Source organism: Ceratotherium simum, chromosome 24 (genome assembly GCF_057802395.1).
Source record: "Ceratotherium simum simum isolate JZ-2026a chromosome 24, ASM5780239v1, whole genome shotgun sequence".
Taxonomy (NCBI): domain Eukaryota; kingdom Metazoa; phylum Chordata; class Mammalia; order Perissodactyla; family Rhinocerotidae; genus Ceratotherium; species Ceratotherium simum.
Genome location: NC_141923.1, coordinates 9,869,867 through 9,897,400, shown reverse-complemented (window position 1 = coordinate 9,897,400; position 27,534 = coordinate 9,869,867). Strand labels below are relative to the sequence as shown.

The following is a 27,534-nucleotide window of genomic DNA, read 5'->3' as shown; positions in this document are numbered from 1 at the left end:
AAAGTGAGAGGAATCAGTCTACCAATTTCAAGACTTGTCATATAGCAGGAGTAATCAGCAATGGATAGACACACAGATCAATGGGACAGAATAAAGGACCCAGAAACAGACCCACACAAATACGCCCAACTGATTTAGACAAAGGTGTAAAAGCAATTCAGGGGAGGAAAGACAATCTTTTTGGCAAACAGTCCATAAGCAAAATATAAATCTCTACCAAAGTGTCATGGCTGATATAAAAATCAACTCAAAATGGATCGTGGACTTAAATGTAAAACACAAAACTGTAAATATTGGAAGAAAACGTAGGAGAAAATCTTCAGGATCTAGGGCTGGGCAAAGAGTTCTTAGACTTGACACCAAAAAGACAATCCATAAAAGTAGACATTTAATAAATTGCCCTTCATCAAAATTTAAGACAGCTCAAGTGTTCTGGCAGAGGGAGAATTCAACCTTCCTCCTCCTTTTTGTTCTATTCATGTCCTCATTGGATTGCGTGATGCCCACCCCTGTTGGGGAGGGCCATCTGCTTTGCTCAGTCCACCAATTCAAACGTTCATCTCTTCCAGAAACACCTTCATAGACAAATCCAGAAATAATGTTTAACCAGCCATCTGGGCATCCTGTGACCCAGTCAAGTTGACGCATAAAATTAACCATCACGGAAATTAAGTCAGAATAGCATTAACATAGGGACGGATGAGCAGCTGATGGAATAGAATAGACAACCCAGAAACACCCCCACGTCTGGATGGGAACCTGACAAATTTGGTGTTGCTAATAAAGATCAAACAGAAAGGGCTGGACTGGTCAATAAAGAGGCTGGGATAATTGATTATTCATACGGGAAAAATGAAATTGCTTCCTTAACCCGTACCAAAAAAAATAATCAGCTACAAAAGGGCTGAAATATGAAAAAAACTAAAATAAAAGACCACAAGAGAGTATCTTTATGGTCTCAAGTTGGGAAAAGATTTCTTAGACCAGGTTTAACTATAAAGGAAAATATTAATAAACGTCAACTAAATTAAAATGAAGAACTTCTGTTGTTGTGTCTCTTCTTATAAGGGCACTAATCCCATTGTGAGAGCTCCATTCTCATGACCTGGTTACCTCTCAAAGGCCCCACCTCCTAATACAACCGCGGGATTAGAGTTTCAACACATGAGTTTTGAGGGGGACACAAACACCCCATCCAGAGCAGTCGGTAAGGCACTGGTCCCACTCCCACAGCCCCTGCTGGGCTCCCGGCTGCTGGCCAACCTTGAACAAACACTCTTCCATCTCTTTGTGCCACAGCTTAGCCGCCCCTGACAAAGTCTGCAAGTCCCCACCGCCTCCCTCACAGGCTGTTTAGAGGCTCATGATGAGCACGGAGGAGAAGGCCCTGGGAGGGACACGCCTGGAGGGACTACATAAAACTCGCGGAGACCTGTCAGAGCACAACCCATTCCCTACCAGTGAGCCCTTAGAGAAGGGCAAAGCTCCCACCTGCTCTTCCCAGGGGTGTACACACACACACACACACACACACACACACACACACACACAGACAATAGGCCCCTGTAGGCATCTCTGTTGTTCTCATTTTTGCTATGGCATCTGCACAGTTTGGGATACTTGTTCGAGGTAAGGGAAGATTGTAATGGAGCCGCAGGGCACCAGTTGTGCAGGTTGCACACTGTGCAATCCTAGAAGGCACCACTCACAACTTAGTCTCATGTTATTAGCCATGTTTGAGCTCACATTTATCGAAGATACTGTGTGCCAGACACATGATCTCATTTAATTCTCAGGTTCTGTTATCTGCATTTTACAGATGAGAAAGCCCAGGCTCAGGGAGACACTACCTTGCCCAAGCTGCACAACAGAGCAGAGCTAGGATTGGTGGTTACCAGAGGGGAAGGGGGGAGGGAGGAGGGCGAAAGGGATAATTCAGCACAGGTGTGTGGTGATGGGTTGTAATTAGTATTTGGGTGGTGAACATGATGTAATCTATGCAGAAATAGAAGTATAATGATGTACACCTGAAATTTATACAATGTTATAAACCAATGTTACTGCAATAAACAAAAAATTAAAAAAAAAAAAAAAAAGAGCTAGGATTTAAACCTCTACTTGCCCGGTTCCAGAGCCCCGAGCACACAGGACTCTGGGCGCAGAGTTGTTACAGAAAGTTGGTCACTCTGACCCTGATCCTCAGGCCCCTGAGCAAGGCACGGCAGCCCCACGGAAGCACCGCTCCCCGCCCCGCGGGCTGGGCTCAAGCGCACGGGACGAGGCGCCAACAGCGCTGGACTTGAGTTCCAGGCTGATTCCGGCACCGACCAGCTGTGCCACCCCGGGCCTCAGTTTCTCCACCCGGCCCACTCAGGGAGAAGACTGAGAGCACTCCCAGGTTCCGCCCACCCTCGGGGGTGGGGCTGGGAGTGGTCACGTGCAGGGGCTCCGTGTCCCCGAGCCCCGCCCCGGCCCGCCCCAGCGCTCCGGGTCCTCCGCCCCATCGCGGTCTGGAGCCGAGAGCGAAGAGCAGCCGAGGGTGCCGCGTGGGCTCCGAGCGCGCCGTCTCTCCGGGGGTGGTGAGGTTGGCGCCGCCGCCGCGGGGGTCCAGGGGGTGCCTGCTCGCTGCTCGGTCCGCTCCCAGCCAGCAGTGCAAGTGGCTGGACCCGCAGCAGCGGCAGCAGCAGCAGCCGCGGGAGCAGCGACACCATGGATCTGTCCTTTATGGCCGCGCAGGTAACTGGGGCACCTTCCCCCAGCCAGGTTTGGGGAGGTTCGGGGCCACGGTCTTTCCCTCCCTGCCGGGGCTGGGCGCGCCGGGAGGGTTCCGGCCGGGCGGTGGCGCCCGCCGGGATGCATGTCCCGGTCCTTTGTCTGCAGCCGGGCATCCCCACCTGGTGCGCGCGTTGGAGGTGGCGAGCGCGGTTCCCCGGGGCTGGGGCGGGCTGTGGGCCCTGAATGCCCCGGGTCGACCTGTTCCCAGGCTACGAGGGGCCCGAGCCGTGCGAGTCGCCCCCTCCCTGCCCATTCCCCCACTGCCGTCCCCCCTCCCGTGCCCCGAAGCCCTCCAAGGCCGGGCAGCCCAGATCCGTGCAAACCCGGGTGGGCGGGCAACCTCGCTCTTCCCCATTCTTTATCTTCACGAGGCGCCGGGTAATCTGTGACTTGCTGGTGACATCGGGCGTCCCCACCTCACTTCTCTCCTCTTTGAGAGGAGACCACCTCTCCTGCAGCCCGAGGAAGGCGGTGAGACCCGCTTTGTGACCAGCCATGCGCCGAGCGCGGCGATCGTTTTTTCCTTTTTGCTTTGTGCTGAGTCTGTAGCCATCAGTGCCCGTGCGACCATAACTCTTCCCTCCACACAAAACATGTTCCCCATGGCTGGGAAAACTGATGACCCCTCATCTCTTGCTGTGTGCTCCACGAGAATCCCGTTGAGTTCTGAGGTTGAGTGATCTTTGTTTCTGCACCTTAACTCTCTTGAGCCAGAACAAAGGCAAACACATGCTTTCTCCAGCTGTCTGTGGCCCTTTGGAGGACCCAGTGCCAACCAATCTGGCTCGAGGGAAGGGTCGCCTTTGTTCTGGGAGAGTAAGTCCCAAGCTACCAAGTTCAGACTTTGCACCTTCTCTGTGGTTGGTTATGTTGGAAGCCCAGAGGTGGGAAGGCCACCGAGGTTCCCTCTGTCCCCTGGGTGTGTGGCAGCGGTCCCACTCGCTGCTGTTTGATTTTCCAGGGAATGGAGTTTGAGGAAACGTTTTCCTTTTCCCCCACCTTCACTGTGGTGGAAGCTTGTTTAAAAAGTAACAGCAAATCCAGGCTGTAGGGACAGCAAGTCCCCAAACTAACACAGGCATGAAAGGATGCAGAATCCCCAGGCTGGCTCAGAGGAACCCAGATCCCAGCTCTTGGCAGCCTCTTAACAAGTTTCCTGTAATGCTAATTGCTCCCATGAGCAAGGCTGGCCTTTTTTTGCCTAATTTTTCTGTCTCCTATTCCTAAACCCGTGTTTATAAATATTGTTATATGGACATCATTTTAGATAGTGGTGACTTTAGCTACATGAAAACTGAGGAGGATTCACCAGATTTGTTTCTAGAGGAGAGAGGAGCGCACACAACCTCTGTTTCTGCTTCCCTCTGGATCCCACTGAACAGCTGGCGTTTCCTTGGTTACTAAATAAATTGATCAGTGTTAACCCTGGGGCTGGCTGGAGCATCATGAGTTGCTATGGTAACTTGACAAAATAAACATAGAGCTTTTCAGCACCCATAGGCAGAACCTACACAGAGATTGGGTTCTTGATTTTTTTTTTTTCCACAATTCAAGTTTCATGTGGTCAATTTATTCCTGTTGACAGATGTTTGGGCATTGACACATGCTCAGTCCTGAGCTAGCCGCAAAGAGCAGAGACATGAAGAGCCATCAAATGGGGAGAGATGCTAAGGTTTGTTGAGCACCTGCTGTGTGCCAGACGCTGGGCACTTGCATGCTTGACTACAGCAAATCCTTACAAATCTACGACACAGGCACTGTCATCCACATTTGACGGATCAGGATGTCAGACTTCAACGAGATTAAATAATTTGCCCAGGACACACCATTAGTAGGGAGGAGAACTGGGTTTCAAATCTGGGTCTGAGTATTTGCGAAGGTCCTGGATTTTCCATCTTATCCTTCACCTTGGAAACACAATATATGGGACAGGGCAGACATATTTGAAGATGACTCATCTACTCCACCCGGAAGTGGTCTTACCATTGTCTGTTGTACCGTAATGGATTGCTGCTTCCTGGTGTTGCTCTGTCCATCTTATCTCCACAAGGGCAGGAGCTTTTACTCCTTTGTCTGCAGCATTAGCAGTGCTTGGCCGAAGCGAGTGCTCAGCAGGTGCTCTGAGTGTGCAGTGACCACCAGGTGGGTGTGACCGAGTCCCTGTCCCCACACATCAGCAGTGGGCAGATTGATAGAGAGATGTTAGTGCCTCTATCCACTTGTTCAGCAAGTGTTGAGTACTGCCCTTGTGCCAAGCTCTGTGTCAGGCACTGAGACGGGGATGCTCGGGGACAAAGTTGAATGGGATGTAGACTTTCTTTCTGGGTGTTTACAGAGTATTAGAGAAATGATGAGCCAGGCCATTCCCAGCAAGGGCAACCAAGATGCCTGGCACATAGTAGGCCGTCCACAAGTATCTGTTAGATGATTGGATGAGGGCAAGACAAGATGTATGTACATGAAAAGACATTAGCAGGAGAAGACAGTCAATTTGAGGTGTTAAATGCCCTCCCCCTTGAACACTTGTCATCATCAGGACTTTGAGGATGGGGGTTCTGATGGATGAAAACTATAGGCAGATTTCTCCTGGTGGTCCTGGGAATAAGGGCATTCTAGGCAGAGAAGCATGGAGGTAGGGAAGCCCAGAATATATTCACAGAATCCTTCAGGGTGGTGGAGGGTCGGGGGCACAGTAGAACTCAGAGAGAGGCCAGGGCCAGGTTATAGAGGGTACTGACTATTGGGGATGAGACGTTCACAGGTAATCAGTGGGCTGTGGGAGCCGTGGGAGGTTAGTGAGCAGGGAATGGTTTACAGTTGAAGCAGTGCCTTGGGAAAACCCAGCCCCACGAGAGGACAGAGGCTGGAGGGCTGGGTGGAGTTCAGAGTGCACACCTGCTTGATTAATTGACTGAGTGACATAAACCAGTCAATTGTAGTTACCAGTCCTTGTAACTCCGAAACCCAAGTATTTTCCCCTTCATTATGTTGCAAAATGTGATTCTTGTTTGTGGCTTAAAAAGACCCAGGGGATATAAGCCATTTTAGAAAGATATCCCTCTCAAAATCTAAGCACTGAAAAGATACCTTTCTTGGATCTGCAGAGTAGGCATCAGTTATCCCGCAAATCCTCTTGTGCAGACCTGCCCTCCCTGGTATGGGTCCAGGGGCCGAGTGTAAGGGCTTAGAAGAAGCTGTGGGTGCTGAGATGTAAAGCCTCAGTACATAGACCCCACCTCACACCTGAGCCCTGGAGGCCCTCAGCCACCCTTTCCTCCACCCTGCAAACACCCCAGCACCACCCTACATAATCTGTGGGTCCCGGGAGACTCTGGAGGGTTGGACAGTGAACAAGCCAGAGCTGGCCAGGAGGGCAGGGCTACCCAGACCCCCTAGGAGCTGGAGAGGAGGGGAGAATCACAGACTTGAGGACTGAGCCCCAAATCCCTGTGTCATTGGTGGGGTAGCCAGTCTCCAAAGACAGCGCCATCCATTCCTTCCCTCCCTGCTGGACAAGCATGCTGGCCTCCACATGGGGCGGGGGAGAGGAGAGAGGGAATCTGATTCCATTCCCCTTAAGTCTGAGCTGTTCTTAGTGACTTTCCTGAGCAAGAGAATGCAGTGAGGGACATTCTGAGACTTCTGAGATGAGCTCTAAGAAGACTGCAGCTCCTACCTGGGCCTCCTGGAATGCTTGCTCTGGGGGAAGCCCACCATCACACATGAAATGCAGAGACCCTGAGACCTCCGTAATGCGGGAAGAGCACAAACATTTAAGGAACCTACTGTGTTCTGGGCCAGTTTGTGGGATGAACAAGAGGGACGGAGCGCCTGTTCACGTGTTTCTGGGTGGTAACCACTGTAGAACAAGCACGCCTGTGGCATAAGAGCTCGGTCTTACTGTTGTCTTGCATTGTCTCTGCAGTGACTGGTCTAAACCCAGGAGTTCCCAAGTGTTGCTGCCATTGGACTCACGCGGGAGCTTTTAAGAGTCCTGCTGCCCAGGTCCGACCCGACATTCCCATCTGGGTCTGGGGCTGGGAGCAACAGCAGTATTTTCTTTTCATCCCCCAGTTTGTTCCAGTCAAGGTCAAGACCCGGAGCTTAAACCCATACTGTAGGGCTGTCTCCCTCCCCCGTCTCTGGATGAAACAGATCCTTAGATTTCTGGTCCCTTTTGAGTCATAAAAAGTCATGTGGTCACTGAAAGTCACCCCAGTATTGATTTAACAACTTAAAATAGTGAGGCCCAGAATAATATAACCTGGAAACTTGCTCCAAAATAGAAGTTCTCCCTCTGGACCACAGCTGGCCTGGCGGGAAGCCTGTAGTGGGCGTGGGTGCCCTTATTATGCCCACCACACAGACAGGGAGGAAATGGAGAGCAGGGCGGCTCGGCCAACTAGCAGGGGAGCCAGGAGTTGAGGCCTATCTTCTGTCTGACCTCAGGGTCATCCTTCCATGTCATCATGCCACCTGGCAGAGCAGTCCTAGTGCTGGGGCAATGGTGGGGGCGACCAGGGACCCTCCTTGGATCAGCTTCAGGGAATCATTGATCCTTTGAGGCACACAAAATGTTGTGTTTGTGTACATTTTTAAACAAGTTCTTAAAGACATCTGTGTTCGTTTCCTAGGGCTACCATAACAAAGTACCACAAACTGGGTGGCTTAAAACAACAGGAATTTATCCTCTCCCAATTCTGAAGGCTGGAAGTCCAAGATCACGGGGCCAGCAGAGTCCTGGTCTCTCTGAAGGCTCTAGGGGAGAATCTATTCCACGCCTCTCTTAGTTTCATGGTGTTGTCCGCAGTCCTTGGTTTTCCTTGGCTTGTAGACACACTCCAATCTCTGCCTCTGTTGTCACCTGGCACTCTCCCTGTGTGTCTCTGTGTCTCTGCTCTTCTTATCAAGACACCAGTCGTGTTGGATTAGGGCCCACCCTAATGTCCTCATCTTAACTTGATTACGTCTGCAGAGACCCTATTTTCAAAGAAGGTCACATTCTCTGGTACCCGGAGTTAGGACTTCAATATATCTTTTTGAGAGACACAGTTCAACCCATTACAGGGTCTGAAGACCCATAAAGAAGAAGGATCTTGGTTCTTGTGTTAGTGGCCACTGGTCTTCGAGAGGCAGTGGACAGATCACTTCTCTAAACCTCAGTTTCATCACCTGTGAAATGGGCACAAAATTGCCTTCCTCATGGAACTGTTCTAGTCATTCAGTAAATGTGTCCTGTATGCCAGGCCCTCCCTACCCGGAGCACTGGGGAGGAGGGAGTCACAGGCCCTGCCGTGTGATACGTGACAGGGTGGAGGTAAATGGAGGTGCCCTGAGAGCCCAGAGGAGGCACCTGACTCTGCTTTGGAGGTCAGGGGAGGCTTCTGGAGGTTTGAGTTGAGCTGAGTTTGAAGCATGCATAGCTGTTATGTAGACAAAGAAGAAGTGAGGACGTTCCAGGCAGAGGGGAGGGCACGCACAAAGGCTTGAAATGGAATGGGCTCAAAATAGTGTCTCCTGTTGGGGGTGGGGGTTGCAAGTCACCATTTGGTTGGGCCAATGAGACATGTGGCGAGGGAATAGGAGATGAGACCAGGGAGACTGGGGCCGGGAAGGTGACCTTGTGGAGTGGAACAGGTGGGGTGGGAGGCTGTGGTGACCCAGAGGGCAGGGGCCCGGCTGGAATCAGGCTCAAGCAGCGGCCCTGAGCTCCACCTCCTCTCTGTGCCACTCAGACACACGGGCCCAGGGCTGCGGGTGCTTCTGGGTTTTCAAGAAAACTGAAAATCCTGATTCTTCCATGCAGTCTGGATTGTCAACTGTTGGCAACTAATTAAAAATTTTGCACAAGTCAACCAACCGTGTTGTGAGCTGTTTCAATTACTTGTTGCTTATTATTTCAGTTACTTAGTGGCTGAAAGCAATAATTTATTTTGCTCATGAATTTGTGGGACCAGAATTTGGGAAGGGCTCAGCTAGGCATTTCGTTTCTGCTCCTGGAGTCTAGACATCCAGCGTGGCCTCCTCATACACAACTCCATTCAACTTGACGATGCACCCCACTTGCCATTTCATCCTGCAGATGTTTCTTCAGCGGCTGGAGTGTCCTCCCAGTATGGTGGCCTCTTCTTGGGTGGCCATGCCTTCCCCTTGTATAAGCATTCCCAAGTGGAAGCTTCAAAGCTTCCTATGAACTAGTCTTGGAAGGCCCAGAATGTCACTAACTCCTCATTCTTTTAGTCAAGAAAGTCCTCAGGCCAGCCCAGATTTAAGATTTAAGTGGAATCACATTCCACCTCTTGATGTGGGGAGTAGCATGAGCGTCCAGGACGGAGGGAAGGAATAGATGGTGGCCATCCTTGGAGACTGGCTGCGACATGGACCAAACTGAAGAGATGTGTGGGCTGGATTCATCCTGGGGCTGCCGGTATAATATCTCTAGACTGGACAGGTGTGTGTAGCTTGACAAAACCTTGTCAACTGCCAAGCCCAGGACAGAAGTAAGTTATTACTAAGGAGGAAGACCATGATTTTATTAGGTGGAACTCTATGAAGTTGCTGATATTTGGCCATTTTGACCCACAGTTTCATATTCATATGTAGTTCAGTCTAATATGTACTGCCTGGTAAGACAGTAAGTTCCTTGAGTTATGGAGGGAGGATGGGCTGTGGGACGTGGATGGAGGGAGGAGATATGGCGGGGATCGCCACCTGCTGGGGAGATCTGAGGAGGCTCCCCCCACCATCCATTCCCCCCCGCCACTTCTCCTCTCAGCCCAGCTCTTAGAACCTTGGTTGTGCTGGTGGGAGGACACAGTCACATCTGGAACATTACACTGACACTGGGCGGGTCTTTCTGGAAGATGTGTAGTCTAATCATAGCTAAGATGCTGATACAACCCCCACCAGTCCCTCTTCCCCCACCTCTCCCTCCACCTGGCCCTTGGGAGGCTCACAGTTAATGTGCATTTTAATCATTTTCCATGTAGGGGAAAAAAACACAAAAGGCATCTGGTAGTGTTGACAAGGTGATTCTGTTATCTCTTGAAATAGTGGTAGCTACACTCAAGGGCCTGTGGGATCATTCTGAAAGATCTGCAAGAAACCAGGGGAAGTTTTCCCTCCCCAGAGGAACACAGCACTGCCCAGAAAAATAGACTTCTAGGGAGTCTGGCAGTCTGCTGCTTAGAGAATGTTTTCCCCAGCCGGTGACTGCTCCTTTTTCATAAGGCAAGAATTATCATTAAAGTACAGCTAGTCTATTATCTCAAGCATTTTTAACCGAAGGGCCTGTCTTGTTGTACTTCAGATTTCCATTTAAAGATTTAAGTGTTTTATCATTCTAATTAGACAGGCCTCGGGAGAGAATATAGTGCTATATTTTTGCAGGGGTGTAATGAGCAGTTAAGGAAGAAGTAAAAATCTGTAGTGTTTTTTGTAGACCAAATTTCTAGACAGTGTTTTAAGAGTCAAGACATTCCATTTGACTTGAAACAGAGCATCTAGAGATGGATTGCAAGCCTCCAGTTAAATACGTGAGTGTTTATGGAGCATGTGCTATATGCTCAGTCATGCTTTTGGGGTCCTTCTACTCTGAGATGATGGAAACCTATGTCTGTTCACTCCCTGCCTGTTCTGTCCCGTCAAGATGTCCCCATACCTTCTCATCTTAGCTGCCATTTATCAAATGCTCAGGAGGTGCCAAGCAGGCCCTGTGTTGAACAATACACAGAATCTCACTAAATCCTTGTGACAGCCCCATGGAATAGGCAATTTTATGATCCATTTTACAGATGAGGAAACTGAGACTTAGAGAGGCAAAGTCACTTGCCTAGGGCACACAGCTGGGATTCAAACCCAGATCTCTGTGCTGCTTCAGCTTATTTTTTAAATCCAATCTGACAATCTCTGCCTTCTGATTGGAGTGTTTAAACCGTTTATGTTTAATGTGATTTTTTTTGTGTGTGTGTGTGAGGGAGATCAGCCCTGAGCTAACATCCGTGCTAATCCTCCTCTTTTTGTTGAGGAAGACCAGCTCTGAGCTAACATCTATTGCCAATCCTCCTCCTTTTTTTTTCCCCCAAAGCCCCAGTAGATAGTTGTATGTCATAGTTGCACATCCTTCTAGTTGCTGTATGTGGGACGCGGCCTCAGCATGGCCAGAGAAGCAGTGCGTCGGTGTGCGCCCGGGATCTGAACCCAGGCCGCCGGTAGCAGAGCGCGCGCACTTAACCACTAAGCCACGGGGCCGGCCCTAATGTGATTTTTTTATATAGTTGGATTTAAATCTACTATCTCGATGTTTGTTTCCTATTGGTCTCGTCTGTTCTTTGTTCCCCTTTTCCTCTTTTTCTGCCTTCTTTTGGGTCAACTGAGAAATTTTTATTATTCCATGTTATCTCTGTTGGCTTATTAACTGTAACTGTTTTGTTATTTTATTGGTTGCTTTAGGAGTTACATTATATATGTTTAACTTATCACAGCCTGTCTACAGATGTTATTGGGCCACTTCACATATAGTGTAAGAACCTTAACAACAGTGTGCTTCTGTTTCTCCCCTCTCAGCTTTTGTGCTATTCTTGTTACACATTTCACTTCTTACATATGTTATTAACCTCACACTACATTGTTATGATTTTTGTTAAAAGTCAGTTATCTTTTAAAGAGATTTAAATAGGAAAAAAGTCTCGTGTGTTTTTCCATATGCTTATTATTTCCAGTGTTTTTTATTCCTTTGTGTAGATCTGTATTTCTTTGTAGTATCATTTTCTTTCTGCCTAAAGGACTTGAACATTTCTAGTAGTGCAGAAGTGTGGTGATGAATTCTTTCAGCTTTGGTATGTCTGGGGAAATAAAAGTCTCTTTTTGGCTTTTATTTTTGAAAGTTATTTTTTACTGTGCATAGAATTCCAGGTTGACTGTTTTTCAGTCCTTTAAAGATGCTGCTCCACTATCTTCCTGCCTGCGTTGTTTCCAACGAGAAATCTGCTGCCATCCTTATTTTGTTCCTCTGAACATATGGTGTCTTTTTTTTCCTTTGGCTACTTTTACAGTTTTCTCCTTTTGATTTTGAGCACTGTGATTATAATGTGCCTTAGTATAGTTTTCTTCATGTTTCTTGTTCTTAGGGGTTCTTAGGGTTCCTGCATCTGTGGGTTTATACTTTTCATTACATTTGGAAAATTTTCTGCCGTTCTTTCTTTTTTTCCCCCCAGTTTTATTGAGATACAGTTGACATATAACATTGTATAAGTTTAAGGTGTACAACGTAACGATTTAATATATGTATGTATTGCAAAATGATTACCACAATAAGTTTAGTTAACATCCATAACCTCACATAGTTACAATTCTTTTTTTCTTGTGATGAGAACTTTGAAGATCTACTCTCTTAGCAACTTTCAAATATATGACACGGTATTGTTAACTGTAGTCACCATGCTGTACATAACATCCCCAGAAGTTATTTATCTTATAACTGGAAGTTTGTACCTTTTGACCCCCTTCACCCAATTCTCCTACCCTCTGCCTCTGGCAATCACTAATTTAGTCACTGTTTCTATGAGTTTGGGTTTTTTATCTTCCGCATATAAGTGAGATCATACAGTATTTATCTTTCTCTGTCTGATTTATTTCACTTAGCATAATGCCCTCAAGGTCCATTCATGGTGTTGCGAATGGCAAGATTTTTTCTTTTTTATGGCTGAATAGCATATTCTGTTACGTTACATTCTATTACACGCGCACACCACATTTTCTTTATCCATCCATCCCTCAATGGACAGTTAGGTTGTTTCAATGTTCTGGCTATTGTAAATAATGCTGAAGTGAATATAGGAGTGCAGACATCTCTTCAAGACAGTGATTTTGTTTTCTTTGGATATGTACCCAAAAGTGGAATTGCTGGATCATATGGTAGTTCTATTTTTAATTTTTTAATTTAATTTTTTGAACCTCCGTACTATCTTCCATAATGGCTGCACCAATTTACATTCCCACCAACAGTGCATAAGGGTTCCCTTTTCTCCACATCCTTGCCAACACTTGTAATCTCTTGTCTTTTTGATAGTAACCATTCTGACAGGTGTGAGGTGATATCTCATTGTGGTTTGATCTGCATTTCCCTGATGAGTAGTGATGTTGAGCACCTTTTCATGTACCTGTTGGCCATTTGAATATCTTCTTTGCAAAAATGCCTATTCAGGTCCTTTGCCCATTTTTTAGTTGGATTGTTTGGTTTTTGCCATTGACTTGTATGAGTTTGCCATTATTTCTTTACATATTTTTTCTGTTTCCCCTTCCCTCTCCTCTCCCTTGACACACATATTAGGCTGCCTGAAGTTGTCTCACGGCTCCACGATGCTTGTTCACTGTTTTCGGTCTTTTTTTCTGTTTGTGTTTCATTTTGGATAATTATTATTGATATGTGTCCAAGTTCACCAATATTTTCTTTGAATATCTAATTTCTATTAACCCCATCCAGTGTATTTTTGATCTCAGACATTGTAGTTTTTATGTCTAGAAGGTTAATTTGGGTCTTTTTTACATCTTCAATTCTCTTCTTAATGTGTTCAATGTTTCTTCTAGCTGTTTGAACATATGGAATGCAGCTGTAACAACGGTTTTAATGTCCTTGTCTACTAATTCCAGTCTGCATCAGTCCTGGGCTGGTTTTGATTGATTGCCTTTTCTCCTCATTATGGGTCATATTTTCCTGCTGCTTTGCATGCCCGATAATTTTTTATTGGATGCCAAGCATTGTGAATTTTACCTTGTTGGATGCTAGATATTCTTGTATTCATATAAATGTTCTCGAGCTTTGTTCTGGGATGCAGTTACATTACTTGGAAACAGTTTGATCTTTTTGGGTCTTGCTTTTAAGATTTGTTAGGGGGGACCAGAGCCATCTTTAGTCTAAGAGTAATTATTTCCCACTATGGAGACAAAGCTGTTTTGAGTATTCTACCCAATGCCCTGTGAATTATGAGATTTTCAAAATGACTGGTGGAAAAAGGCACTGTTTCTGGCCCTGTAGGGGCAAAGGCACTGTTCCTTGTCACCCTTTTGGGTGATTCCTCCCTGCCGCAGGTGGTTTCCTCACACACATGTGCTCACCAGTCCTCTGCTGAGCATTTGAGCGGTCCTTCTACAGATCTCCAGGATCCTCGCTGTCCACTCTCTCCTCTCCATACTCCACCTCACAGTCTCCAGCTGCCTCGGTCTCCCCAAACTCTCAGCCCCATCTCTTCAATCAAGGAGTCCAGCTGCCTCTGCCTGGGTTCCCCTCTCCTGCTCCAGAGCCTGGAAGCTCTCCCCAGGCCATACATTGAGTCAGCTGTAGGGCTCACCTTGTTTGTTTCCCGTCTCTCCAGGGTCCTTCATTGCCATTTGCATATGTCTGTCCATTTTCTTGTTTTTTCAGTTGGGAGGGTAAATCTAGTCCCTGTTACTCCATCTTGTCTGGAAGCAGAATTTTCTTAAGCCTGTGTGTTTAACAACTATATGTCCGCCCTTCTCCTTTCCTCCCATTGTGGAAAAAGGAATGTGACATTTGAGTCTGAATCTGGCCCACGGCCTCCCCCTCCCAGCTGTGGCACCTTTGTCCAGCTCTTCCCTGCCTCTTCTGAATGCCGTACAAGGTGGGTAATGCTCATACTTAACCTCGCAGGTGAGTCTCTGATACCAGAGTTAGAAAGTCAGACCATGCATGGACTGACGAAATTCCTTTCTGTGCTGCAATTGCCACTTGAGCTTCTGCAGGCTGTCCTGTGACAGGATGTTCCATGAGACTTGAGAGGGCCAGCTGGTGATCCTGGTGTCAGGTCTGCACGCCGGCAGCTAGAAGTCAAGCAGCTTAGTGAGCAGGGCTGGGTCCCCTTAGGCTTCCTGGACTCTGGGGAGCCTCATTTCCCGGATAGATGAAAGCGAGGTGGTGGCAGCAGGTTGCTCTAGCCTCAGGCCCACGCAGGGTGGCAGCCAACAGCTGGGACCCTGTTTGTCCTCTCCAGACCCCATGACAGCCCCTCATCCATCTCCTCAGCCCGGATCTCCAGGAGCTAATTAGAAATGCGTGAAGACTTGGCTTCCAGTGGCTTTGAGGGAGACCTGAGGGAGGTGACTGATGTGCTCTCCGGGCCCCTGTGCCCCCGCCTCTCCTCACTGAGCTGTGACAGTGCTGCCTGCATCTCCTGCCTCCTCACTGACGTCCTGCCAATCCTTTCTCCCTCCCCATGGAGATTCCACCTGGGCCCTGTGCCTATCCCAGTAACCATATCCATCAGGCAGGGTCTGCCATGGAAACACCCCTCGTGCTGTGTTGGGGGGCGTCGAGGAGCCAAAAAGGAGCTATTGCCAGCCTTCCCGTCACTGTCACTGTCATCCCCATGGTGCGAGCATGTATTACATACAGAACAATGCAGATGAGGCAGGAGCCTGCCCTCCGGTGGAGGAAGAAGAAGATGGACGTGCAGATGAATCTTGAGCACCTGCTGAGAGCCAGGCTCTGGCGCACACCCATTTCAGAGAGGGGGATAAGGAGGCTCAGAGAGCCTGAGGGTCTGGCCCAGAGTCACCCAGGAAGGAGGGGGTAAGAGCAGGCTGAGCCCAGGGCCCAGGTTCCAGTGCTGAGTGGCAGCTGAGGGATTGCAGTGTTGAAACGGGAGTGGAGGGAGACCTGAGCCCCCAACAAGTGTGTCACCAGCCTCCACAGCCCAGGCCTCCATTAGCCTGCGTCTTCCTCCCTGGGGCCTGTGTGGGCGGAGGGGATTGTGGCTGAAGCCCAGTTGTTCCAGAGCGCAGACAGGCTGGCGCCAGAGGCGGGGCCGAGCCCAGGGGAGGCTGAAGGAATCTCGGGAGGGGGTTGGAGGAGGGGCACCTTGCTCCCTCTGAAGTGGCCCTTCCTCCTCCTCTGTACCCCCCCCCACCCCAACCCCTGGCTCCATCCAGCTCTCCATCAGAGCATGTCTCATGTTCCTTAAGGGCAAAGGTTCACATCTCATTTATGTCAGGACAGCTGACCCGCCCAGGACCAGACCTGGTAAATATTTAATAAACGAATCAAGAGAGAGCCAGGAATCAATAGAAGCATGAGAAAAGCTGGGTAGAAAACCATGTCTTGCGTCAGCTTTCCGGCTCTTCCTTCTTGGGTCTGGATCATAGCTTCTCCCCCAGGCCACCAGTTACTGACAACAGCCGGTCCTGCCACCGCACATTACTCCTGTCCCTCAAACTCCCCATCCCCAGCACCCTCCCCTGTCCCCCTGCAGGGTGTCTGCAGTGTGCCAGGCCCAGGACTACAGGCTTTCCATGCAGCATCTTGTTCCACTCTGAACAATCCCGTGGTGTGAACCTGTGGTCATCCCCAGTTTACTAATGAGGAACGGAGCCCAGAGAGGTGAAGACCTCCGCAGCAGATAGCTGATGGGGCGTGGGTTTGAGTAGAGGGCTGATCCCTCCTAACCTCTGGACTTCACCATCAAAACAGTAACTCAGGTAAGGAGACCAACCATCCAGGTCTGCCCAGGACTGAGAGGTTCCCAGGATGTGGGACATTCAATGCTGCAACCCTGACAGTCCTGGGCAAACCAGGATGGCTGGTCACCTTACTCAGAGGCCATCTGGGATTCAGAGGGCTTTTTGGATCTCTCAGGGATGACTCAAACGCTCTTCCAGAGTTTAGTGCACCTCACTGTATATTTCACTAATATTCTTGCTCTTTAAAAATGAATGAGGGTGGTTGAATCTTTTCCAGAATCAGCACCTTCTCTCTGACCCATTCATTTCTCAAATATTTCATAAGCACCGAGTGTGGGTCAGACTCCATTCTAGGGACTGGGCACACTGGGGAACAAGTCTGGATGGGGACAGATAATGAATGGGCAGGTGAACAAGTGCACAGCTGGTTATAGTCAGTGATGGCATCGTGTCCTGAAACCTTGTCATCTCCCATGAAAGGTAGCCAAGGATGGGCAACCTTACAGCCCCTGCTGTCCACTCACCTCTGTGTCCCAGTACCACCCAGAGGGGCACCCAGGCAGTGCTGACTCTGACTAGATTCCTCGGGAAGGGGGCAGAGGGTGAGCAGGACCCATCACACCCATGGCCCAGGAGGCTGACTCTGCTTGGGTTGCCAGGCCGTGCGAAGGGAGCGGGCACCCTTCTCTTCTGTGGTCCTAGCCCTGCCATGTGCCATCACAGAGGCCCAGGCCCCTGAAATCCCAGACTGAGCCCCAACAGCAGGGGGTGGTCTCGTAAGAACAGAGCCCACTTCCAGGAAATAAATCCTGACTCAGGGAAGTTGGTTTGCCTGACTGCTCTCGGCTCCTTCAGTCTCCCACTAGGCGCCCATCACCCAGAAGCTTCCCGCTGGTGTGGAGCACTGTTCTGGGAGCACTCCCAGCTAGAATGCGTGGCTGACCCTGTTGGTCCCCAGCAGCACGTCTAGGGAGGAAGTGCCAAAAAAAAATGATGACAGCGCTGCTGTGGTTAAGAGGCTATGGGAGGAAGCTCTCCAGGCGAGATGAACTCAACCCTCTCCATGCACTGAAGGCTTAGAGCGCATCCCTTTCCGTGTGTCTCTGCCTCCCTCTCTGTCTGGGAGACCCTCAGAGGTTAATGGAACAAGCTGTGCGTTATTCTTCTTTGGAGTCCCAGGGCCTGACCCATGGTAGGTGCTTAATAAATGTCTGTGGAGGGGGCGTAATTAGCCCCCGAGTCAGGGACCCTGAGGGTGAGTTCTGACTTGTATGTTAGTATTGCTCTAAGACCCTGGCCAAGTCACCTAGGCAGACCTACCATAAAATGCCAGAATCCCTTCCCAGCACTCTTTATGAAGGGTGAGTCACCCTCTGCATCTCTTCAGTGATGGGGAGCTCACTACCTCACAAGGCAGTGACTTCCACTGGAGTCAGCTAACCTCAGGCTCAAACACGGCTCTGCCACTGCACAGCCCGGAAGATCACTTCCTCTCTCCAGGCTCAGCATTCTCAGCTGTGCAGTGGGATGATGGTGATAAGTTACGATAAACCTCAGGATTTTGCAGCTTAAATATGATCATGTGGCACTAGTAAGTGGCCAGTAAATGGGAATTACTCACTGTGAGCATCCTTGAGTCAAAAATCATCTTCCCTTTAGCTCTGCTCGTTGGTCCTAGGAAGCGAGTCTAATCCTGCTTGCTCGTGGTGGCCTCTGCTGTGACTGGCCGGGGCCACAGAGAGCACCAGAAATGGGGAAGCAGGAGGCGTGAGTTCCAGGCCTGGCTCTGCCCCTCATGACTTGGAGCGAGATGCTTGACTTCCTGGAGCCTCGGTTTCTCTGTTAAATGGGAATAGTAGCACCTAGTTCACAGCGCAGACAGGAGAATGAAATGAGACGATGGGTGTAAAGTACACACTGTACAGGATGGCACAAATGCCGGTACTCATTATTACGCTTGAGCCATCATCCTGTATCCTCCCTCTGCATCATCCCTTTTTTTAGACTAAATGTGGCCATTTCCCTCAGTTATTTTTCCAAATGAATATTCTCTCTGGAATCTTCACCAGGTCAGGCTCTGGTCTGTCAGTATTCTTATAAATCAGTTTTCTCAGAGCAAGACATGATGCTCCAGAAGAATCTATCACCTCCTCGGATCTAGCCCTGATATGCCCGCTGATGTGGCTGCTGAGAACCGAATCTTGCCTTCTGTGATGCTGTACCTTTGGCTCATACTGATAAGAGGCCTCTGTCTTGAGTGCTGCTGTTCAGGCAATTCTCCCTTCCAGAGTTTTTGCAACTGATGTTTTTGAGTCTTAGCACAGATCTGTGAGGAATTGTGAAAGGTCTGAAATTTTACCCTGCTTGCAAGTTAAAAAAGTTGCTGGATAAAGGACTTTGTTACTCACAGCGCAGCCAGCAGCAAGAGCTCATGTTCGCATCAGTGCGCCTTATCCCACAAGTCCCGTGGGGGCCGGGCGGAGCAGCCAGCGTGGATTCTGTGTAGGCAGTGGGTTTGCGTAACAGGGAAACCCCACTCTTTTAAAGGGACCTGCTAGCAAACCTGCCCAGCCTTTGTCCCAGAGGGAGATATTATCTCAGAGGGAGCTATCATCCTGGTCAACAAGCAGATGTGCACTTTGCCCCCCAGGGGACACTGTCTCTTTCCTCCGGGCTGTTTGCTGTACAAACACCTTTGAGAAGATAGTTGGGAACAAGAGCTGTCAAAGCCTTTACTCAGAAAGTCCGCAGAACACAAGAGACCCATAGAGAATGATCTCCCAGCAATATGTTCATACTTATCCCTCAGAACGGCGGTGCACAGGTTTGGCCTCGCATCTCACTTGGCCGCTCCTGAGCTGTGTCACCTTGAGGAAACTACTAACCTCTCTGATCCTCGTTTTCTACAGCCTGAAAAAGGTATAATTCCTACTTTCCAGAAGTGCTGTAAGGGATTCCTTGAAATAGCGTTCTTGAAGCATCCACCTGCCTGGTGTAGGTAGACTGTGGAGAGAAGGCAGCAGAGCCCGTGGTCCCGTGATTTGGAGCCCATCCTTCTGATCACTTGATTCTCTCTCCTCTTTCTTCACCATCTTTCCCTGAGCTAGTCCTCGGGGCTCCTTTCCCGTGTCTCCTGTCAAATGGGGCAGAGTTACCGTCCTGACTCCAAGCCCACCAGCGCATGGTGGGGACCTGGTGTCGGGTGGAGCAGAGAGTACAGTCTGTTCACGTCTGGGGTTGGGGACCAGGGTGACTTGTTCTCTGAGCCTCAGTTTCTTCCTCTGTAACATAGAACTCACCTGAGATTGAAGGAAGAATTAAAGGAGATAATAGACACGGAACATTTCTGCACGTGACGAGTGCTCAGCGGAGCCATTAGGGTGTCATCTCGGTAATCTGAGACTCCTGGAACACAGTGTGGGGCTGGGGACATGAGTTTGCTGCCTGGTGAGGGAAGCAGTCATCTAGCTGCTGCCTGGAGGGAACTGATGAGGAAAAGCAAAACAAAGGGGACCGTGGGGCAGTGAGCTGGTCTCACAAGTCTCTTGCAGATGGCTCAGCATGCTGGCAGCGTTCAGTAGCAATTGATTGGGCGTTCACATGACGGGGCCCTCTGTGCGCCTCCTCGTGGGGAGTACAGGCTGCCCTAGGTGGGGCCGGACACCTAGGTGTCCCTAGGTGGGGCCGAGAGGTGGGGGGAGCTTGGAACAGGGCCTCCGGAGACCTGCTCTCTGGTCTTGACAATGCTACTCACAAATTGTGTGACCTTGGGGGCAGGGTGACAAACCTCTCTGGTCTCCATTTAGGGACTCAGTGTGGCATGGTGGCTGGGTGAGGGTTTGAGATGTAGAGTCAGGCAGACCTGGGTTTGAATCAGGAGTTTGAAACCAGCTGGGAGACTGGAGCAGGTCCTATATCTTCCTAAGCCTCTGTTTCCTCATCTGTAAAGTGGGGTTAATGACTTTCCTACTTCATGGAGTTGTTGTGAGGATCAGACAAGGCCGTGCGTGGGCCGAGCCTGGCCAGTAAGTGGTGCCTATTATGATGTTGCATTATTTTCTGTTTCTTGGTCTACAAAATGGGATTGGGTATGAGGGGTAGGGGGGACACAGGATCTCTTACTGCATGGAGCATGGAAAGGCTCCTGGAATGGAGGTCAGAAAATCCTGGTCCAAATTCTCTTTAGCCTCTTCCTGGTTGTTCGTCACCTGGATGAGTCACATGTCGTTTCTGCACCGCACGGTCAGTGGCACCAGCTAATCATACCTCCTTCTGCCACATGTGGCAGAAACACTGGTCACCGTGCCTGGCCCGGGACCCCGGTTGGTGCTCAGGGCCCCTCTCAGCTCCAAGCTTGTCAGTCAGCAGAGCTCCTGGCCTCAGAGGGCACCCCGTCTAATCGGGGTCACAGCCAGCAGCAAGGTAACTCAGACACAGGATACTGGGTGGGGCCAGAGGAGCACACAGACGGGGCTCTCAAAGTGGGCTGCAGACAGGTCCTGATGGCTGGAGCTGCCCATCGCGCTGTCCCAACCCAAGGATTAGTCCTCGGGATGTCCACTGGAGTGGCTTGGGCTGGTGGAGCCTGCAGTTCGTTGCACCCCAGTGGCAAGCAGAGTGGACCGGCCCACTGGCAGACGAGAGGAGCAGCATCTTCTGCAAAAGGAGGATCTGCTCAGCTTTCTCCTGACGAGTGCTGTCTGCTGAGCTGTCGGAGGTGGAGCTCGCTTGTCATACTTTTGTTCGGGAAAATTAAGTGGTGCTAATGGATATTTTTTGGGGAGGGGCATGCAGGCCTCCACTGCCTGGATCCGTTGCAGAGAGGAATGTGACGGCTCCAGGGCCCCTTCTGTCTCTCAATTGGTGTCATGGGGGTTGGAGAAATTGACCTTCCAGGAGCCGCGAGTCCCTGGGGTCACTATGACAGTGCCGACCTTGATGATACCTGCTGTTTGCTGGATGCCGGGCTCTCTGCTGAGTGCTTTACCTTGATCAGCGCAGCTGAGCCACACCACCATGCTCTGAAGCGGAAATTACAGTGATGCTCATTTTGCAGCTGAAGGAGCTGAGGCTCGGAGAGGTGAAGGAAGGAGCAGGGCTGAGATGTGAACCGGCCGCCAGGCTCCCCCGTGCTCTTCCTCACGGCTTACTCCCTGGCTCAGTGGCCCTGCAGTCTAGCCTTGTGTGTTTTTAGATCTGAGCTCAGCCCTAGCCGGGAATCGGAAGAGTGACAGTAATTGGCGTCCCCCACGTTTCCACGGGGCTTTGCGGTGGCAGCGCAGAGCAGGGGTCGGAGCCAGCTCTGACACGGGAGCGGTTACCATCTTTGTTTTCAAAAGCAGAAACTGAGGTGCAGAGGGGAGAAATGGGCATCCCAGAGCCACAGGGGATGCCCCCCTCCTGCCACACTGCATCCCGGCCTTTCCAAAGGGCACAGCTAGGGCATGGAAGAAGTGCCGGAGAAAGGGAAGCACGTGGGACATGGGGGAGCCGCTCTGTGGAGGCTGGGGAAACGGCTAGTGGCCTGGGAAGGTTCCTGAATGGGAGCTGGTGCTACACCTGAACGGTGCTCTCTGCGTGCAGGAGGAGCCCTGCTGGGGGCTGGTGGAAGGGAACTGCCCTGATGGACAGAACAGTGGGACAGATGCCAGATCCTCCAGCCTCAGTGCCCACTGGGGATGAACCCTTTGGGCCTAGAAAGCAAAGGTGCCCAGACCACAGAATGAGCAGACTGATGCCACTCAGGCCTGCATGCCACGCCCAGTCTTTGTTCCTTAATCCACTTAATTCGTTCAATAGCTGTACCCTGGGCCTCTTCCCTGGGCCTGGCTCCATGCTGGGTATTGAGAGAAGAGGTGACCAGGATGGTCCCCGCTACCAAGGGGCCAGCCATTTGGTGGGAGAGCAGAGGAACCAAGAGAACTGACAATCCTCAGAGAGAAGGGTGGGCTGCGCCTCAGAGGAGTGCCCCTCAAGCAGCCTGTGGGAGCAGGCTCTCTGGGAGGGCTTCGTGGAGGAGGTGGCGTCTCTAGCCCTGCTGTTGTGGGACTTCCTCTCCTGCTGCTCTGCTTCTGGACACTTGAGCCCTCCTCGTACGTCAGAGCAGCTCTGGTGTGGCCACAGGCTCTGCAGGGAACAGCCTGGCAGGTCCCTGAGTTCTGTAATTCTGAGCTCCAGCCGGTGCCAGGTTCTGTCTAGTTTGGGGCATCTAAAGTTTGACACTAGGGCAGTGAGGCCCCCTCAGGTCGTTCTCTGGTGTCTGCACTGGGACACTTGCCCACCTGGGAGTGTTGATTCCCCATTTGGGCAGGAGATGCTAAAAGGGAGAGCACATAAGGCTCAGACCGCCAATCACAGGCTTGCGTCCTGTTGCAGCTAGAAGGGCCTTGACATCGGAGCTCCCTCCACACAGAGCCGGGCAAGTCCTGGGTGGGACAGTGTTGGGAGTGCAGGGATGAGCCCGGGGCAGGGCCTGCATCCTTGATGGGAGCTGGCCTCTAGAAGAGGTGCCCTCTTAGACCACCTGCTCTTCCTCTACCTTTTCATTAGTCCTAACAACTGTCCCATCCTCATAATACCCCAAAAAGCCTCCACTTTGGGGGGAACATGCTGCTCCCCTGTGTGCACATGCTACCCCAGCTGTGCTTCTGCCTTTGGAGGACCAAGACACACCTGCCTTCAAATTCTGGTTCTGCCATCTAGGCTGCCGCGTGACTCGAGGCTCCAGACCTGTTTCCTTGCGTGTAAAATCGAGTGAATGACATTTGTCTGGAAGGGTTGAGTGGGAATTAGGCAGAGCAAGGGTACAGAGCCTGGCACAGGCCTGGCATTGAGCTTAATCTAGATCCAAGGCCCAGGGAGGGGAAAGGCCCACGTGCCATCACTGGTTCAAGGACAAACCCATGGCCTTGGGGTCACCTCTCGCTCACGCTTGGGCCTGTGAACTGCCCAGTGACTTGGGTCTATTAACTGCCTGGCTCCAGCTGGTGAAGGCTCTCAGCTCAGGCCAGCGCCTTCCCCCAGAGCCTTGTCTCTGTGTGAGGATTCAGTTCCCATTTTTTGAGCTCCCCCTGCAGGTCAGGGGTGGCGCTGGGTGGCGGGGTCAGGTTCAGCATTGCATTTGAAGCTCATCTGTCAGCCATATTGTTTTGCTTGCAAAATAATTGTGTGCAAGGAAGCAAAAGCCTTTAGCTGTGTTCCAGAGTGTAAGACAATCAGCACCATTGAGTTGATTCACACTAGTTTAGGGAGTTGGCAGCCAGTGGGCTACTTAGAGCCAGGTTGGTGGAGAACATCCTCCTGAAACAAAGACAGTTCATAACCCTGGGTGACCAAGTGGTTTTCTACAGCAAATATTCTCACAAATGATAACAAACATTCATAGACTCAAAGTTATAAGTCGATAGCCCTTAGAGCTGTTAAAACAAAATATTCATTATAACAGCAAAGCTGATGGCCCTTCTCGGTAAATAGGATGAAGTTTGACCTTTTGAGGACAAGGTGCAGAATTGGTACAGCTTCAACTTAACCCTTATGGTAATGTTATGTAAATATGTAATACTCTCTCCTCTTCTCTGTCTAAAGGAAGATAAACAGAAAGCCCATTGTCAGTAGCTCCCTCATCTCTTAAATTTCACGCAGATATATCTGTGGGTTCTGTTTTATTGTTTGTTTCCGGTTTTATTTTTTAACTGAGGGATAACTTACAGACAGTAAAGAGCACTACTCTTAAGCGTGCAGCCCGATGACTCTACGTATTGTGCAGATTGTTAACATGACAAGCCTGACCGTTATCCTGTGAAAGCCCGCCTTACAGAATTGGCCCTTGGCCTGGGTCCATGAATTTAGAGTCTGGAGCATCCCACCATCCTAACTGATAAGGACGGCTCACTGTACCTGAACGGCAAATATGGTTTATGCGGAACACCTGCTTTCCTCCTGGGAGGCTAGACTTTGGGTACGCCCTGGGCAGAGGGTGCCTACTGCCCAGCCCCGGTAAAAACCACGGCACTGAGTGTCCTAAGGGGCTACATGTTAGACGTTTCGTCACGACCTACCAGTTGCTGGGGAATTAGGTGTGTCCTGCGTGACTCCACTGGGAGGGGACACTTGGACACTTGTGCCTGGTTTCCTGTGGCCTTCGCCTTTTCCCTTTGCTGATTTTGTTGTGTGTCTTGTGTTGTAATAAATGGTAGCCATGAGTCATGCTAGAGAATCATGGAACCTGGCAGTGGGCTTGGGGACCCCGACATACATATGTGGACACCCCTATAACTGCCACCCAGATCAAGATGTAGGACCACTAAAGATGCCCTCTCAAGCCAGTGCCCCCCAAGGACTTGGTCATTGTCACCCATTGCTCTCACTGTCCCCCATCCCCTGACAGTAGTTCTTGGGGCACATCCTTCTTACTCCGTCACCCCTCTACATGTCTGTTTGCACACAGAAGAATTGCTTTCTTTTTTTGCATGCAGGTTGCTCCCAAACACATCTTTTATCTCTTGGAAATAGCATCCCCCTGACCCAGTGATGCTTTATCCAGCAGAAGAACATTCTCTAATGACACTATTTCAACCTTCTCTCTTCCTTGACCCCCAGCACTTAACTGCCCCTTCTTACTTTTAAAAACCTTGTGAATATTAACTTATTTTAAACTATGCACCTTAGTAAAATGCTCCCAAGGGTTTTAATAGTCTTCCTTCTTGCCGGAGACTTCTTAAAAGGCTCCAATCCTACACCCACTCTGAGAACACTTTAAAGCAGAGCAGGATTCATCAGAACAGTTTTCAATAGAAGTTAATCTAGTGGTTTTTCCCACACAGCATGTCGTAGAGATTTATATGTGATGCTGGAAAATGCTTCCATGAGTGTGTTCCCAGGCGGAGAGCTTTGGGGATGTGGTACAGCAACCACTGAGCCATCCCCAGAGAGATCAGGGGCTTCTTACAGTGTGACAGTCTTTTCATACTTGGAGCTGAAGGAGATATAGAAAGGGTGGCATTCACACTGTGTTGACCAGGGACAATAACAACAAAAAGTCAGATTCAGCAAATAGAGGCTCAGAAATGACTTAACACCTTGACGCAACGATATTCTGAAATATCAATGAATCTTGCATCAATATAATTAAGTATTTTTAATTTTTTCTGCTGTATAATTCATTTTCATGCAAACTCTCAAGAGACCAATGTATTTATGGCTGTGTTTGGATGAGGCTCTTAAAATGAACATGGAGCCATGCAAATACCAGCAGCTTTTAGTGGCTTTTATAAAATGAAACAACCTGATTAATTCATATTTACATTTCTTCATGTAGCAATAAGATTTATCTTTCTTATCACTTATTTTTGGTGTGAAAGTTGAGGTCACTCCACAGTTTCTGTTCTAGAACCAGAGGGAGAATGAAGAGACTAACACTATACTGTTCTGTTCCTTGGCCACCTCACTCAGGCCATAGAGGACTCTAGATTAAATATTTAGTATAAAATGGAACCTGTTCCTCACATTAGGTTAAAGTCTGTGTGTATATATCTTTTATTTATAAACGAAATTTGAAAACAAGAAAAAAAATCTGGATGCACGACCGACCAGACAGGATGGATGTAAAGCAGGGAGCCAGGAAGACCGGCCTTCACAGAATCCCAGGTTCCAGCCAAGCCTCCTGGGCGCCTCTGGGATGCAGCGGAAGGGCTGTTGGTGGCAGGGCCCGGAGCAGCTGGCGGGTTATTCCTCTTCCATGCAGGGTGACTACAGGTTGCCCAAGGGGCTTCAACTCCACGTCCCAGCTCTGCCACGTCCCGCTGGGTACCTGAACAAATCATAATTCTGAGTCCATTTGCACATCTGAAAATGGGCTCAATAGTGCCTACCATATTGGTTCATTTTGAACATTGGATGTGCTGATGTGTGCAAACAGCTTTGCAAATATAATAGTAATAATGATGCAACCTGGGATTTATTGAGCTTACTAAGTGCCCAGAGCTATAAGCACTTTATATGTGTTAATCTCACAATAGCCGGTGCAGGAAGTGCTCCCAGCATCCTTCCCATTCTACAGATTAGGAAACTCACTCCCAAGTTATACAAGGAATGAGTGGCAGAGGGGGACTGAAGGTCTGCGATTGGGCGTCCTTGCCATCAACCAGCGTGCTAGATTCCCCATCAGACAGCAGCGTAACTCTAGGATATTCTCCACCTAGGGCCAGTCCCCGCTGAGGGGACCCTTGGGGGTGGGGTGTTTCTTGACATGGAAATATCTGTTCCCCAGTCCCTGTGCCGCTGCTGCAGCGCTCGGCCTGGCCTCCTCTCCTCATGCACCATCACAGGTGCCTCTCACCTGGTACATTGTCTCCGGTTCCTTCCTGAGCCGCTCTCCTTTTCTCTCCACTGGCAGAGGAGCTTTCTCTAGCCGATGCTCTTCAGAGGCTCCTTCTGCTCATGGGATAAAGTCCCAATCCTTGGGCTGAGCCTCTGTCCCCGTGAGCAGACCCTCTCTGGGCCCGGGACCCACACGCGCCTCCCTTGTCCCGGCTTCAGCCAGGCTGAGACACACACAGCTCCCAGCGGTGCCACCCAGACTCCCCGTGCTTTGTCCCCAGAATGTCCCGTCCGCTCCTTCAAGGCCAGATTCAGAACCCCCTCTCCCAGGAAGCCAGGGGCCCTGGACCCCGCACTCTAAGGCACGGCTGTTCTTCTGTGGCATCCTCGCAGCCCCCCTCCCTCCATCCACCGTGCTGTCGTGTGCAGTCAGGCGCAGCCCTGTGGCCCAGACTGTGCTGTTCTTCCCAGTCTCCCCCTGCAGGGCACGTGGGGCTGCATGAAGTCGATTCTGCACAGAAGATGGGGGCCTGGGGCAGCAGGCCCAGGTCTGAGCTGGCCCCCATGCTCCCCGTGGGACCTTCGGTAAGTCCTCGCCCCCAGAGCCACAGTCTCCTTGACGTACGGTTGGAGTGCTAGTAGCCCTGTTTATACAGCAAGCGCTGAACGAGCTGAGCCAGTGGAGGGAGATGTGCTTTGTGGGGTGTAGAGTTTCTGGGGTTGGGCACATTTGTTGGTCTCATAGATAAACAGTATGTGGAGTTGATTCGAGAAGATGTTTTGTATGCCCCACGTTCTCCTGCCTTGGGCTAGGAATCCAGGCCTCCATTTACCCACAGAGCAGTGTTGTCTCGCCCGCAGTCTTTCTCACCCTCCTCCTGCCTCACTCACTCATTTGCTTTCCTCCTCGGCCATGAGCCTCTCCCCTCTCACCCACGCCCAACCCCAGGGAATCTGCCCACCACCAGT

General features: G+C 50.1%; 1 protein-coding gene across 2 annotated transcripts in view; it reads left to right on the top strand.

Moving 5' to 3' along the window:
• Positions 1-2,523: 2,523 nt before the first annotated feature.
• Positions 2,524-27,534, top strand: part of C24H14orf132 (chromosome 24 C14orf132 homolog) — a 37,458-nt gene continuing 12,447 nt past the window's right edge. For both annotated transcript variants that reach the window (XR_015556112.1, XM_014790473.2), the window contains exon 1: positions 2,524-2,736. Coding sequence is in view for 1 of the 2 variants with exons in the window: in XM_014790473.2 (XP_014645959.1) it covers positions 2,710-2,736 (27 nt within the window). In the remaining variant the exon portion in view is untranslated. The remainder of the gene's footprint in view (positions 2,737-27,534) is intronic.